General features: G+C 37.1%; 1 protein-coding gene across 2 annotated transcripts in view; it reads left to right on the top strand.

Annotated features, from left to right (window-relative positions):
- The window catches only part of nphp4 (nephronophthisis 4), a 145,376-nt gene that overhangs the window by 66,410 nt on the left and 61,633 nt on the right, over positions 1–17,333 (top strand). For both annotated transcript variants that reach the window (XR_013326965.1, XM_077721610.1), the window contains 3 exons: positions 6,679–6,870; positions 9,151–9,281; positions 17,110–17,301. Coding sequence is in view for 1 of the 2 variants with exons in the window: in XM_077721610.1 (XP_077577736.1) it covers positions 6,679–6,870; positions 9,151–9,281; positions 17,110–17,301 (515 nt within the window). In the remaining variant the exon portion in view is untranslated. The remainder of the gene's footprint in view (positions 1–6,678; positions 6,871–9,150; positions 9,282–17,109; positions 17,302–17,333) is intronic.

Here is a 17,333-nt window from a genome sequence, read left to right as displayed (position 1 = left end):
ATAAGAGGCGAAAATCACCCAAAACCTCCACCCAAAACCCTAACAAGACGTGACACTGTAACTGTTAACAAACACACGGGTTTTAATAGACAGTTAAGAGATGATTAACAATTATGGACAGCTAGTTACAAGAGGAAGGGAAACCTGGAGGGACACAAGAGGCGAAAATCACACACACACCTCCACCCAAAACCCTAACAGGACTGCACACTGTAACTGATAACAAACACACGGGTTTAAAAAGACAGTTAAGAGATGATTAACAATAATGCATAGCTAGTTACAAGAGGAAGGGAAACCCGGAGGGACACAAGAGACAAAAAGCACACATCCACCCAAGCCGTAACTGTTAAACATACCCATTTTTTATTTAAAAAACAATTTCAAACTGCATTTCCAGCCGAGTACATGTTATTAAAACTAAACATTTCCTAATTTTAGACTAAAAGTGAAGTTTATAAAGTTTTTAAGTACCTCCTTTGACTACATAGCATCATTTTTTTGCTTCCATTCTCACTGTACTTCCTCACCTGAGAGTACGTCAGATGTTTTATGAGCCAACTAATGACTGAAGTGCATACGACTCTGTATAGTTCCTTCATTTATATGAAAGACTGAGTAAATAAGGGCGTGAAGCACAAGTCATTATTGCAGCGCCTGCTCTGAGTGCACACCATAAATCTATTTGCCTACATATTCATCTATCATTTTAATGGTGTTCCAAGTCTTTGTGCGAAGAGATGAAATGGAGAATCAATGTGTGAAGCCATGTCATTGTTTTTGGCAGCCTAAAAAAAATAAATCCTCTCCACTAGTTGTTCACTACTCTTTGTTTCCCTTCGTTTTTGGCTATAAAAAAATAAGCGTTTCAAACAACCAAATCCATTTCCCATTCCTGTTTGACAAATGTCTCTTTCCTTGTCAACATGGCTGTCAAGTACTGATTAATCAATGGCATCCTTTTGCTAGAAATGGGAAGCATAAACAAATCTTTCTCTCGGACTCGGTTGGCAGCCATTGTTTGATCTGACAACTTTCTTTTGCTTGCATACATTATTGATTTTTAGCCCTGTGTTTGCCGCTGTGCAGAATGCTAATTATGCGTTGGTATTTATAGCTAATGTTTGGGTAAGCCATTGACTTTGCCCTTGTTTATGATTGGATTTTTTTTTTTTTTTTTTGCATTGAGTCGTGGACGTGTTTCATGGTCATGTTTGGATTCCGTTAACCCGAAAGCTTTTGTGGCAGCGAGTGAAGCTGTGTTGCACTTTTGTTTTTGGCACACTGGCTGATTTGGCTGCTGCTATTCTCTCTGGCCCAATCACTGATGCCCTTGATTAAAGGTGATGCGTTGCCAGTTTTTGTCTCCGCTAGCTTGCAACATGCCTCATTTTCATTCATTGATATTGAAACGCTGGCGGTCACAAATTCTACGAGTGTTTTTTGACATTTCAATTTTAGGGTGCCTAAGCATTCCTGTGGTTTCCAGAACACACCAATAGTAGGTAGATGGATGATAGTACGTTCTATGTATGCTTTGTATTATAAAGGCCTAGGTACGTTCTTTTAGAAAGTACCGTGCATAACCGGAGGTGCTTGGATGTTTGGTCGCCGCTCAAATGTACTTAGATATTAAACAGTACTTAGATATTCAACATTACTTAGATATTCAACAGTACTAAGATATTCAACAGTACTTAGATATTAAACAGTACTTAGATATTAAACATTACTTAGATATTAAACAGTACTTAGATATTAAACAGTACTTAGATATTCAACAGTACTTAGATATTAAACAGTACTTCGATATTAAACGGTACTTAGATATTAAACTCTCTCTCTCTTAGATATAAAACTCTCTCTCTTAGATATTAAACTATCCCTCTCTTAGATATTAAACTCTCTCTCTTAGATATTAAACTCCCCCATGAATATAATTTTGAGAGTTGACTTCAACAGTAAACTCTCTGTCACCATTTGACCGGCGACCAAAAGGGACCAAAAGACCGGCGACCAAACGTCTGGTCACGATAACCTGACTATAACTCGCACTTTTTTCATATTTTTGTTTGGACCTGTGGCATTGTTGTCTTCATTTCTTTCAGTGTTCCGCCAACATCTTATTTGGTGTTATCTAAGCTACAGTAATCGAAAAAAAAAAACTTTAATGTGCTCACTTTAAGAGTTGCCTATTTTGTTGTTAGATCCCCATCTGAATGTTACTTCAATGCATGGTTGTTCTTGGTTTCTGATAAAGCAAAGAACTTCTTCCCAAAATGCAGCTTTTACTGTCTGTGTGAATTATATACATTTTTAGGTTATGTTAGAACTTTATTTCATCCCATATTCGGGAAATTTTCTGGTGGCAGTAGCAAGACAGACACAAGACACACAAGACATTGTAGACCTAGTTAAAAAACCCGGAGCCACATTTTTCCCTTTCATTGTGCATTATGTACCTTGTGCAACTTATAGTACAACAAAATATCAAAACTTCTATTTCATACACGCCAGAAACCTTAAAACTGGTTTCCCAAAGAAGTAAAGATATCATTACACATTCTTTCATCAAAGCAAGACCATGATTACCTTCTGCCCCAAAATCCTTTTATTAGAATCCTACAAGTGGATTGCTATTTTGTTTAAAAACATTTTTTGACAGCACTGCAAGTAGCATTTAATTATTCCTCTGATGTATCGTCTGTTTTCTAAAGCAATGATTCAGAATTTCTACTCCACAACATTAAACATTGGGGTCATCACTCCCATCACTTACACAGTATTTGTTCATCTTTTGTTGTATTAAACATAAAATAAACACAACTCATTTGGAATTCAAGTATTCAATTTATGGCCTGACTTATTAATTCCACAAAGAGCTGTTACAAATAAGCGGCATCTCATAAATTCAGCAATTAAGTATGTTCGCCATCGACCGTTTTCCTGTGATTGACTGAAGACCAGTCCCGACCTTAAACACAATGTCACTTACAGCGACAAATCAAGCCAGAAATCTGTTCGTAATTATTGACTTGGACCCAAATCTTGACAGCCATCTAAAGTTTCTCACTAAAACTACCCAAATACCAACTAAGAAAATAGCTAGAATGAAGGGCTTTTATTTAAACAAGACATGGATAAACTTTTAATGTTCATTTTTCGAAGATAAGACTATGATGATGGTATATTTCTGGGTGTTAAGAAAACAATCTGTCCGAAAGCTGGAGCTAATACAGAATGGTGCAGCCAGAGTTGTTCTGAATACAAGACAACTTACATTATTATACTGGTTGAAATCATTCCATTAAGTTGGTGCTCAGACGTTTGGTCGCTGATCTTTTGGTCGTCGGTCAAATGTACTTGGATATTAAACAGTACTTAGATATTTAACTCTCTCTCTTAGATATTAATCTCTCTTAGATATTAAACTCTCTCTCTTAGATATTAATCTCTCTTAGATATTAATCTCTCTTAGATATTAAACTCTTAGATATTAAACTCTCTTTGATATTAAACTCACTCTGAGATATTAAACTCTCTCTGAGATATTAAACTCTCTCTTAGATATTAAACTCTCTCTCTTAGAAAATAAACTCTCTCTCTTAGATATTAAACTCTCTCTCTCTCTTAGATATTAAACTCTCTCTCTCTTAGATATTAAACTCTCTCTCTTAGATATTAAACTCTCTCTCTTAGATATTAAACTCTCTCTTAGATATTAAACTCTCTCTCTTAGATATTAATCTCTCTTTTAGATATTAAACTCTCCCTCTCTTAGATATTAAACTCTCTCTCTTAGATATTAAACTCTCACTCTTAGATATTAAACTCTTAGATATTACACTCTCTCTTAGATATTAAACTCTCACTCTCTCAGATATTAAACTCTCTCTTAGATATTAATTCTCTCTTAGATATTAAACTCTCTCTTAGATATTAAACTCTCTCTCTCTTAGATATTAAACTCTCTCTCTTAGATATTAAACTCGCACTCTCTTAGATATTAAACTCTCTCTCTTAGATATTAAACTCTCTCTCTTAGATATTAAACTCTCTCTTAGATATTAAACTCTCTCTCTTAGATATTAAACTCTCTCTTAGATATTAAACTCGGTGACGGAGAGTTTACTGTTGAAACCAGCTCTCAAAATTATATTCATGAGCGAGTTTAATATCTAAGAGAAAGTGTTTAATATCTAAGTACTGTTTAATATTTAAGTACATTTGACCGGCGACCAAACGACCGGCAACTAAAAGACCGTCGACCAAAAGACCGGCCACCAAAAGAGACACACAGGGTTTAAATAGACAGTCAAGGGATGATTATTAATAATGACAAGGCATGGTAACTTGGCATGAAGCAAACAAGGCAGACGATCCAACAGAGACTAACCAAAACACGGGGTTTAAATAGACAGACAAGAATTGATAACAAAGTACAAGCACCTGTTTACCAAAAGACACAAGAGGCGAAAAGCAAACAAACCAACCAAAACCCCAACTACCCCTAAACCTGCTAATTTTTTGAATAATCAAAACACAATTTAAGCTGATTTTAGCGCTTTTGTCCTTTCATTTACAAAGAAAATAATTAGCACTTGTGTCTCAGTCAAGTCTAATCTATCGATTTCCCTGTCCTTCTTGATAGTGGGCCTTTAATCAAGATGAACAGTGTATAGTAAGTAGATGCAAGGATAGATACACGGACTAGATGATAAGAAAAAGCTGGAGTGTAAAACAGTCTATTAGACGTTCGCAGTCAGTTCCTGTCAGCTCCAATTTCTGACATGTTGACTTGGTAGTCCTTACCTGACACCTCACTAATACGTTCTTTTGTGTGCTTGACTGCTACACCTGTTTTACATTACCCACACTTCATCTTTTCTACCAGATATCATTCTGTCCCAACACCCTGTCACAATTTACGAACCTTTTTTATCCAGTTCAAAGACACCTACTTCACCACAAGGACATCGCTCCATCCATTAAATGTTCTCGTCACTTTCGAGGTCACGGCCAAGCGACAGACTGTGTATTAGAGGTACCCCCCCCCCCCAAAAAAATACAGTAGGCAAGCTGCCGTACTTACCCGGGAAACCAGAAGGTGAGCAGATGATGGTTTGCCCTGATAACATGGCAGCAATTCCACTGCTAATTTCCTCGCTGTATTGTTTTGTCAAAGCTTTGGCTCAGTGCAAATAAGCTCACGTTTTGACATACTGTTTGGTAGTAACAGAAAAATGACATTTCGGAGCACATGATTTGGTTTAGAGGACATTCTGACTAATCCTAATGGCATATGCATTACCAGAATTGTGGTTTACAAGGTCTTTTGGTCGCCGGTCTTTTGGTCGCCGGTCTTTTGGTCGCCGGTCTTTTGGTCGCCGGTCTTTTGGTCGCCGGTCTTTTGGTCGCCGGTCTTTTGGTCGCCGGTCTTTTGGCCGCCGGTCTTTTGGTCGCCGGTCTTTTGGTCGCCGGTCTTTTGGTCGCCGGTCTTTTGGTCGCCGGTCTTTTGGTCGCCGGTCTTTTGGTCGCCGGTCTTTTGGTCGCCGGTCTTTTGGTCGCCGGTCTTTTGGTCGCCGGTCTTTTGGTCGCCGGTCTTTTGGTCGCCGGTCTTTTGATCGCCGGCCTTCTGGTCGCCGGTCTTTTGGTCGCCGGTCTTTTGGTCGCCGGTCTTTTGGTCGCAGGTCAAATACACGTAAATATTAAACAGTACTTAGATATTAAACAGTACTTAGATATTAAACAGTACTTCGATATTAAACAGTACTTGGATATTAAACAGTACTTAGATATTAAACAGTACTTCGATATTAAACAGTACTTAGATATTAAACAGTTCTTAGAAATTAAACACTACTTAGATATTAAACACTACTTAGATATTAAACACTACTTAGATATTAAACACTACTTAGATCTTAAACAGTACTTAGATCTTAAACAGTACTTGGATATTAAACTCTCTCTCTCTTAGATATTAAACTCTATCTCTCTTAGATATTAAACTCTCTCTCTTAGATATTAAACTCTCTCTCTTAGATATTAAACTCTCTCTCTTAGTTATTAAACTCTCTCTCTTAGATATTAAACTCTCTCTCTTAGATATTAAACTCTCTCTCTTAGATATTAAACTCTCTCTCTTAGATATTAAACTCTCTCTCTTAGTTATTAAACTCTCTCTCTTAGATATTAAACTCTCTCTTAGATATTAAACTCTCTCTCTTAGATATTAAACTCTCTCTCAAGAATAGAATCAAAAGACCTGCGACCAAACATCCGGTCACATCTGTCGCCACATATTTTTAGACCAGTCTGACCTATACCCGAGGTGACTTATAATCTAGAAAGGGCAGTCCAGACTCCCGAAAAGTTTTTTCCCATGAGAGCAATAAAAAAAAGTCTCTTACATCACCTAATTCTGTCCAATGAAGTCTCAAAGACATTTGTTTTATCCCTCTCTGCTTAATAAGCAGGTGAACCCCCCCAAAAATACCAAGCAGGGAGGTTAATTAGGATCACTGACCCAAACATTCCCGTTTTAACGACCTCCAAATGGTTCCTAATATCATTATAATAGCACACTCACAAGATATGATAACACAACACGCTACGATAACATAACATAGCATCATAATAGCACGATAATAACTATGAACCCGTGTTTCCTTACAGCTCTCGCTTTCTCAGCTGACAGCTTCTTCACGCTACCCGACTATCAGCCACTCCAGCTCAGGGTTGCCATGGGAACAGTCATTTCCTTCTCTCCTCCAGCCGGTTCTGAAAGCATCTGCACAATGGCCATCGCAGGACACAAGAACTCCTTCCAAGGGTGCTTACAAGCATGTACAAAACCCACATACTGAGGTAAGTACACCTGCATCAAGTGAGTAGCAACTACCATGTGGGAAAACACAGTATTATACACTCCTTAATCATTTTAATGAAAGTATACTACATGGACAATTACCACTGCATATACACATGCAAACTTAAACTGGTGCTGCAATGATTATTGTATTTGCTGGACTATATTTCACACTTTACTTGCGACTACAACTCAAAAAATACCACGTGTGATGATTTTTCTTAAGATTTTGCCTTCAAAGTAACACATTTGTACTCCTTATTAAATTCATGAATGTGGAGGTGAAAATTGTGAATAGGGGCGGCTTATACGAGAGAAATCGTAAAATTTGGGGATTTTAAGGGTATGGCTCACATGCAGAGACGGCCAAAATGCGGCTTATATGAGAGAAATCGCAAAATTCAGTGATTTTAAGGATATGACTCATTTGGAGGTGGCCAAAATGCGGCTTATACGAGAGAAATCGCAAAATTCAATATACATGCAAAGTTAGACTGGTGCTGTAATGACTACTGTATTTTCCAGACTATATTTCACATTTTTTTCTCGCCTTAGTGTAAAACTAAAAAAAGACTTACCGTATTTTCTTGCAGAAATACCATGTGCGATGATTTTTCTTAAGATTTTCCATTCAAAGTAACACATTTGTACTCCCTATTAAATCCATGAAATTGGAGGTGATAATTGTGAATCGGGGCGGCTTATACGAGAGAAATCGCAAAATTCAATACACATGCAAAGTTAGACTGGTGCTGTAATGATTACCGTATTTTCCAGACTATATTTCACAATTTTTTCTCGCCTTGGTGTAAAACTCATGGAACACTTACCGTATTTTCTTGCAGAAATACCATGTGCAATGATTTTACTTAAGATTTTGCTTTCAAAGTAATACATTTTTACTCCCTAGTAAATCAATGAATATGGAGGTGAAAATTGTGAATCGGGGGCGGCTTATACGAGAGAAATCGCAAAATTCTATGCACATGCAAAGTTAGACTGGTGCTGCAATGATTATAGTATTTTCCAGACTATATTTCACAATTTTTTCTCGCCTTGGTGTAAAATTCAAGGAAGACTCACTGTATTTTCTCACAGAAATACCACGTTAGATGATTTTTCTTAAGATTTTGCCTTCAAAGTAACACATTTGTACTCTCTATTAAAGCCATGAATATGGAGGTAAAAATTGTGAATCAGGGGCGGCTTATACGAGAGAAATTGCAAAATTCAATGATTTTAAGGGCCAAAATGCGAAAAAACCTGGTAAGTTTTTCATAATGTTTATTTTTTTTCTTTACTCTGACCTCCTAAGGACTATTATTTATTTATTTTTTTAAGGCTATAGTTATCTGAAAAACGGTTATGTTTACAAAACTTTTTTAGCCCCATTTTTACCATTTCTACAGTTTCTCAGTATAAATGTAACTTAACTCCAGTGTGACTATTTGTATTTTTTTCTTCTTCATTTTGTATTTTCTTAGCTTGTGCGACTTATACACAAGTGTGCCTTATAGTCCAAATATTTAATTGACAATTAACAAACAAAAAAGGACGAAATACATAATTTTCCCTGGATTTGAGCCACATATGTGAGAGCCATATTAAATCATTTTTTTATCATTTGTTACAGTCCCAAACAACTGTGCTGTAGGCCAAAGTTTGGAAACCCCTATTATAGACTTTAAATATAAGACAATAACATTTTCGATTGTCTGGTCCACATCAACAGCGATATACGAGGGATTACTGTAATTAAACAAATGTATATATTGTACTGCACTACTGTACTTAAGTTTACTTACTCTCAAAACTATGAACAATTAAATTTTAATACCCTATCATGTATATTTCTCTTAGAATATATAAATAATTAAAATTGTGCCTACCTCAACCATAACATAGGAAAAAATATCTTGAAATGCAATTAACTTTACAGTGACTGCAAACTAACTTCTGGACTCGAGGAGTCGCATCACGGCAACCATGGGGAAGCAGAAATAAAGATGTCAGCTATTTTTTTTTTAGAAATGAAGTAGGCTTAACCTGCTCTCCAAATTTTTTGTCGGTATGTGCAGCACAATATCAGCACATTTCCTCTGAAAATCTCTGCTTAATTGGACAATGTTTACCCAGTGGCATTAAGCATTTTCACCCAGTGGACACTTCATTAGGTACACCTGCAAAATATAATGAGATCAAAAATGTGTGCATTTGCCAACAAAATGATGCCACTTTTCCTGTGTATATCCACATTATTCCATTTCATTTCTCTTTAGACATCCCCAGATGTCAGCAACATTGCCCACCTTGAGATGGACCTTCAGCCAATGAGGGATGAGACATATCCAGCTAACCATAGAGAAGATCAAATTCGGAAGCATAACATGGTGGGCGTGGCTGCACCAAGGTATGTTCATAATTAAAATACAGTGGTACACAATGTTCCCAATTGCAATTGCGCACTAGTCTCGTCTTCTCTGCGCAGCAGCGATCATATGGCGCGCAGTAAATAAAATCCAAAGTTTGTTTTTTTAACCTTTCCCCATGATGGCGCCGTTTACGCGACAGCCAGTGGCAATAGCTCTGTCCACTCTTAGGATTTTCGTGTTTTACAGCATGTTTTACATGAAAAATTAGAGGTAACATTGACATGCACCTGCTTATGCCATTTGTGATACTGGTGTGCCCATAGTGAGCAATGATGATGTCACTCACACTGGTACTCAATGCACTCAGGGAGGTTGTCTTTCTGCCCAGACCAACGAAAAATTAGAGGAGACATTGGTGATACCCCTACTTTCGAAAATTATTTGGTTCCAGAAGTTGGATTTTTCGTAAGTTTATAGACAAATTAATTCCACGATCTTCAAAATCAATTACTGACTCAACTCTGGCAGAAAAAACATGCCAACAAGTTGAAAATTTCAAAATAAAACAATGGGTGCAAGAAATATATTTACATTTCGGTAGAGTTTGTAACCTGGATCTTATTGGCGTGTATTGGTAACTTTATTTGCATGTCAAAATGTTTCATAACATGAAAATTTTATATTCAGAGTCATTTGTAAATTTCAAAATAAAACAACGGGCAAATTTATGCCATGATTCTGAAAATCATCTGCCTACTAAACCCATTCAGGACAGAATGAACATCCCAAGAAGTCGACAATTTCAAAATAAAACAACGGGCAAATTCATTCCTGTATCTTCAAAATAAACTATAGACTAAACCCATTCAGGGCAGAAAGAATGTTCCAAGAAGTCGAAAAATTTCAAAATAAAACAACCAGTACACAAAAAATGTATTTACATTTCGGTAGATTTCATAACCTGGATCTTATTGTCTTAAATTCAAACCTTTATTTGCCTGTCAAAATGTTCTGTAACCTTAAAATTTAATATTTAGTCATTTGTAAATTTCAAAATAAAACACCGGACAAATCCATTCCACGATCCTCAAAATAAACAACCAACAAAACCCATTCAAGTCAGAACGAACATGCCAAAAAGTCGACAATTTCAAAATAAAACAACAGGTATAAGAAATGTATTTACATTTTGGCAGCTTTCATAACTTGGACCTTATTGTCTTAAATTCAAATCTTTATTTGCATGTCAAAATGTTCCGTAACCTGAAAATTGAATATTTAGAGTCCTTTGTTAATTCAAAATAAAACAAGTTGAACAATTTCAAAATAAAACAACCTGTACAAAAAAAATATTTACATTCCGGTTGATTTCGTACCCCGGATCTTATTGTCTTGAATTGAAACCATTATTTGCCTGTCAAAATGTTTCATAACCTGAAAATTTCCTAATAAGACTCATTTGTAAGTAGAGGTTTCCTTTATACGATTTTAATTATTTCCAATGAGTCTATTTACAAACCTCACATTTAAACCTTACTACATATACACCAAATACCCTGCAATCACTTACATACATTAGATTATTGCATTTTTTTATTATCTTGCTGTTCCCTACTTCAATGTGTTTTTCTCTGTCTCTAGCCACATTTTGTCAAGTTGCCTTATCAAAAGTGGCACTGGGCGAACTGCCAGTCACCAGACAGATAGTGTCTGGCTTCCATTACTTTCAGGCTGATAGGACACTGGTGACTAAGCACAGTCGTACACATGCATACACACACATGTACTAACACTTTCTGGCTGGCTTGGCTTTAAAGAGTATATTTCAAAGTAAACCATAAAAAACTTCATCTTCTTTATCCTGTTTATATATATATTATATATACAGTGGAACCTCAGTTATCGCGGTTAATGGGGACCGAGACCACCCGCGAAAACTGAAAATCTGCGAAATAGCGACGCCCCTTCAAAAATGCTTTAAAAAACGTATACAGGTATACAGTATACCCACCCTTGTATACAGTACACCATATGGAATAGAGAGAGTGAAATTCATGTTATAACAAAAAAAACTGTAAAATATGTTGTCTGTTTACAATAAGAATTGAGAGTCTAGAACACTGTTCTACCGAACAATTTACTTACGAACAACCAATTATCGTTAATTAGCTTTCAAAAACAAGCAAACACTACAATTAGATAACATAATTAGTCCATCATTTTGCGCAACAAATTACCGTATTTTCACAACTATAAGGCGCACTTAAGGTAGGACAAATAAGTCGAGTGAAGCCCAGTGGCGGGACACTCACCACAGTTCACAGGGTATCAGAACCCCAGACGAAGCTCAACCAAGCGCGGATCCACCAACGGACATGAGTCCAGAGCCCATCCAGCAACAGATGGCAATAGAGAGGAAGATGAACGGACGGAAGCCTCAAATCTTGTGGCCTAAATCCTGCCAGAAAAAGGAGTGGGAAACCACCGACACAGACCTTGTCCATCTTCTTGAAGGCCTGAAAGGGAGCGTGGACAAGAAGCTGGACAAAATTGGAGAGTTCATCTACAACTATGGATCGGAGGGATTTGGGGTGTGACCGCGTGGTTCCACCTTGCGCCACACACCTGGGGCTGATCATCCTGTGGTGGGCCAACCTCTGCAGAGGGTGTCTTGTTATAAGTGGCCGAAACACCCAATGACGTGTGGGGCAAACAACTGATGATGTGGCGTGCAGGTGGCACCGCGTGATCCTAGCCAAATCCCACCCCATGTAAGACGTTATCTCCAAAAACTGTCAATTGATGTGCTGAATATTAGGGATATTTAACACCTAGTCCTATAAAGAAATCAAAAAATCTTAAATTTTCTCCAAAATAGACAGTGCGCCTTATAATCCAGTGCGCCTTATATATGGAAAAAACAGAAAATCAAAAACAGAAAATCAAAAATGAAAAACCACCACTGTCGGATATTAAAAAAACAAAAACACCTGAACTGAAACAATACTGTTAAATATGTAGATGCCATCTTAGTTTACAACATCTTCCATCATATAGCTCCTCCCCCACTGCAAGATTTTATACAAAAAAATCCAAAACATCAACAATGGCTGGCTTTAGAGGTGACTGTGTAGTGAGTGCTTCATACCTGGAAGTCAATAGCAATTACCGTATTTTCACGACTATAAGGCGCACTTAAGTCTTACATTTTCTCCAAAATAGACAGTGCGCCTTATAATCCGGTGCGCCTTATATATGGAAAAAACAGAAAACAGAAACGAAAAACCACCACTGTCGGATATTAAAAAAACACAAACGCCTGAACTGAAACAATACTGTTAAATATGCAGATGCCATTTTAGTTTACAACATCTTCCATCATATAGCTCCTCCCCCACTGCAAGATTTTATACAAAAACATCAACAATGGCTGGCTCTAAAAGTCAGTGCTTCATACCTGCAAGTCAATAGCAATTACCGTATTTTCACGACTATAAGGCGCACTTAAAAGTCTTAAATTTTCCCCAACATAGACAGTGCGCCTTATAATACAATACATAATATAATACTTATTTTCTGGAATGCTTGATTCATCTTTCCAGTAAAGGTTTATGGATAAGTTGCTAGCAACATTAATGAATTGTTATAAAACCCTCATTTATCTGTCCTGGTGTGTATATATTCATTACGGCTGTAAGTCACTATGTTGCTGTCTGCAGTTGTATCGATTGTCCTAACTGGCAGCGTGTGTTCTGGGTGATTCAATATTATAGTTCATAGGCAGAGGCATTTCACACAGAGCTAGTTTCATTTTTTATTATTTAAGAAAGGGTACTGGAGAGTATGTTTTCACTCCTCTGTATCCCTGGTAGGTATTTTCAGGGGTACTGCAGTGAAGGATCAATCAGAAAGTTGAATAATAGGGTCTATTCACACCAGGAAAGTCCATTGGTTCACTTTGTTGGGTCCAAAACAAATTCTATCTTGGTTAGGATGCTTTTGTTGCTCTTGCTTTTCATGTTGGATTTTTTGCAAGTGACCCAGGGGTTTGATAACAAAGATTTTTTAACTCTTTGGACAAAAACAGTCTAACAAAATACGGGAAATTGACAATCACGGAGCTCCAGATACTGATAGGTGGGGGTGTCATTCTGTAATACTGTTATATATGTGTGCATTTAATCATTTTTGTATAAGAGCTTCTTCAATTTGTCAAGGGCGAGCTCGGGATCGTAACATGTCACCGAGCCCTGGTACCAAGGACTATTTACTGAAATGCAGACCTGGAAGGACACTTACGAAATTGCAAATGTTAGGGTTCATCCAACGACGAGTATTTGCGGGGCATTTGGCAAATGGTGACAGAGAGTTTACTGTTGAAACCAGCTCTCAAAATTATATTCATGAGAGAGAGTTTAATATCCAAGAGAAAGAGTTTAATATTCAAGAGAGAGAGTTTAATATCTAAGAGAAATAGTTCAATATCATTGAGAGAGTTTAATATCTAAGAGAGAGAGTTTAATATCTAAGAGAGGGAGTTTAATATCTAAGAGACAGAGAGTTTAATATCCAGGAGAGAGAGTTTAATATCCAGGAGAGAGAGTTTAATACCCGAGAGAGTTTAATATCCAAGAGAAAGAGTTTAATATCCAAGAGAGAGAGAGTTTAATATCCAAGAGAGAGAGTTTAATATCTAAGAGAGAGGGAGAGTTTAATATCTAAGAGAGAGAGAGTTTAAAACATCTAAGAGAGAGGGAGAGTTTAATATCCAAGAGAGTTTAATATCTAAGACAGAGAATCTAATATCTAAGAGAGAGAGAGAGAGAGTCTAATATCTAAGAGAGAGAGAGAGTTTAAAATCTAAGACAGAGAGAGTTTAATATCTAAGAGAGAGAGAGTTTAATATATAAGAGAGAGAGAGAGTTTAATATATAAGAGAGAGAGAGAGTTTAATATATAAGAGAGAGAGAGTTTAATATCTAAGAGAGAGAGAGTTTAATATCTAAAAAAGAGAGTTTAATATATAAGAGAGAGAGAGAGTTTAATATCTAAGAGAGAGAGAGTTTAATATATAAGAGAGAGAGAGAGTTTAATATCCAAGAGAGTTTAATATCTAAGACAGAGAATCTAATATCTAAGAGAGAGAGAGAGAGAGTCTAATATCTAAGAGAGAGAGTTTAAAATCTAAGACAGAGAGAGTTTAATATCTAAGAGAGAGAGAGTTTAATATATAAGAGAGAGAGAGAGTTTAATATATAAGAGAGAGAGAGAGTTTAATATCTAAGAGAGAGAGAGAGTTTAATATCTAAAAAAGAGAGTTTAATATATAAGAGAGAGAGTTTAATATCTAAGAGAGAGAGAGTTTAATATCTAAGAAAGAGAGTTTAATATCAAAGAGAGAGAGAGAGAGAGAGAGAGAGAGAGTTTAATATCTTAGAGAGAGAGAGTTCAATATCTAAGAGAGAGAGAGTTTAATATCCAAGTACTGTTTATTATCTAAGTACATTTGACCGGCGACCAAAAGACTGGCGACCAAAAGGGACCAAAAGACCGGGGATGACTCTTCAATACATACACCCAAGCAAGGGTCCATTCCTGCCTGGCTTGGATTCACCTTTCAAACAAACTGATGAGCCCGACATCTAGAAATAATTTGACTTTATGTAAATGTCCACATCTACCTGAACAAAATCATAACCTGAATTTAGGCTGGCCTTGTACTGAATGAGAGTTGTGTGCTATTTAACAACCTTCCTGAGAATTGGTTGGGGTCAATTGTCGGGCAGGGATTCTTACATAGTGTAAGAATTCAGTGTTGTTGACTTCTACACGACTATTGGGTCATCTGGCGGCCACTCTGATCTCTCTGAAAATGTTTTTCTATTTATTTATTTGCTCAATCTTGACATCCCCCAAAACTGCTATGAAAGCAGTAGTATTAAACCAGGAAAACAGTGCAAGTACTTGCATGGAAAAGACAGAGGGAGCTAACGTGCACCCTGAGGATTTCCACTCATAATTGCTAGTTATGGCTAATTATGGAAGCCACCTGTCTTGCTACCGCCATTGTGTCATTTATGACTTTGACTATGAAAAGTGACATATAACACGGTGTACAGATGGCTAACTAAAATGTTGGCAATAGATGATGACTGTGAATGTTTTATATAAAACGTTCTTGTTGTCTTTGCCAATTGTGTTTTTCGATTGCATCCAGCAGGCAGTAATTTTTTGTTACTTTAATTCCAAACAATTTATTTTCTAGGCAATACATTCAAAATGTTATGTGACCTCAATGTCATTGTTCTTGGAAAAAAACAAATGATTCATTCCACAGTCACTAAAAACTACTTCCAAAAGAGGAGGCAGCCATGTTTTAGACCACTGAAGCGAAGTATAGCATGTCTAAATCCGCAATGTAGGCTTGGAAAAGCTGTTTCAATGTGAACGGCCTGTTTACAGATACTAATGCAAGGGTATTATTTGCAGAGTATCTTTTGTCAAGACAAATGGTGCCCACTCATGGGACTGAGCAGATCTGCAGATGGATTAAATATCGTTACATCATCTTCTGTTTTATCTGTAGCCAGATTATAGGGACAGCAGTCTTTGAAGGTGTTGTCGGGGTTAGGGTTAGGGTGTGTTTAAATACAAAATGGTTAGGGTTAGGGATAGAGATAGGGTTAGGGGTAGGGTTAAGATGTGTTTAAATACAAAATGGTTAGGGTTAGGGTGTGTATAAATACAAAATGGTTAGGGTTAGGGTTCGGGTTAGGGTTAGGGTTAGGGTTAGGGATAGGGATAGGGTTAGGGTTAGGGTTAAGGTGTAGGGTTAGGGATAGGGTTAGGGTTAGGGTTAAGGTGTAGGGTTAGGGTTAGGGTGTGTTTAAATACAAAATGGTTAGGGTTAGGGTGTGTTTAAATACAAAATGGTTAGGCTTAGGGATAGGGTTAGGGATAGGGTTAAGGTTAGGGTTAGGGTGTAGGGTTAGGGTGTAGGGTTAGGGTGTGTTTAAATACAAAATGGATAGGGATAGGGTTAGGGTTAAGGTGTAGGGTTAGGATGTGTTTAAATACAAAATGGTTAGGGTTATGGTTAGGGTGTGTTTAAATACAAAATGGTTAGGGTGTGTTTAAATATAAAATGGATAGGGATAGGGTTAGGGTTAAGGTGTAGGGTTAGGATGTGTTTAAATACAAAATGGTTAGGGTTATGGTTAGGGTGTGTTTAAATACAAAATGGTTAGGGTGTGTTTAAATATAAAATGGTTAGGGTTAGGGTTAGAGTTAAGGTGTAGGGTTAGGGATAGGGTTAGGGTTAGGGTGTGTTTAAATACAAAATGGTTAGGGTTAGGGTTAGAGTTAAGGTGTAGGGTTAGGGATAGGGTTAGGGTTAGGGTGTGTTTAAATACAAAATGGTTTGGGTTCGGGTTAGGGGTTAGGGTGTGTTTACATACAAAATGGTTAGGGTGTGTTTAAATACACAATGGTTAGGGTTAGGTGTTAGGGTTAGGGTGTGTTTAAATACAAAATGGTTAGCGTTGGCGATTAGGGTGTGTTTAAATACAAAATGGTTACGGTGAGGGATAGGGATAGGGTTAGGGTTAGGTTGTGCTTAAATACAAAATGGTTAGGGTTAGGGTTAGAGTTAGTCAGGAGACACACTGTATTGGGTCCCTTTGGTCAACAGTGTGAACTTAGACTAATAACAATCTTTTCAAAATCTCTAAAATAGGCAAGCTTTTGAATTACCATTATTCATAACTTAATAAGCTGCATATATGCTAGTTCTGCCTGCTTAAAATCAAATGTAGGTCACTGAAAAGAGTTTCGCACCTCTAGTCTAATTTAATACTTTGCCTCCAGTTTGTCAACAGTGAGTTCCAGGGGCTCACTAGCCCAACTCGGCACTTTTGCCTTCCCTGACATTGTGGATGCCAGGGGTCAGGCGGCAGCCATCTTGGACCCTGCAAAGCCATTGCCCTTTGATCTGCATGGTGAAAAAATGGATCCTCTACAGGAAAATCTTTTTGTCTTCCAGTTCTTAGCACTAACAAGGTAAAATTAGCACTCTTAGCACTTAGCATAGT

This window comes from Stigmatopora nigra, chromosome 1 (assembly GCF_051989575.1).
Source record: "Stigmatopora nigra isolate UIUO_SnigA chromosome 1, RoL_Snig_1.1, whole genome shotgun sequence".
Taxonomy (NCBI): Eukaryota; Metazoa; Chordata; class Actinopteri; order Syngnathiformes; family Syngnathidae; genus Stigmatopora; species Stigmatopora nigra.
This window is presented reverse-complemented; position numbering and strand designations above follow the sequence as displayed.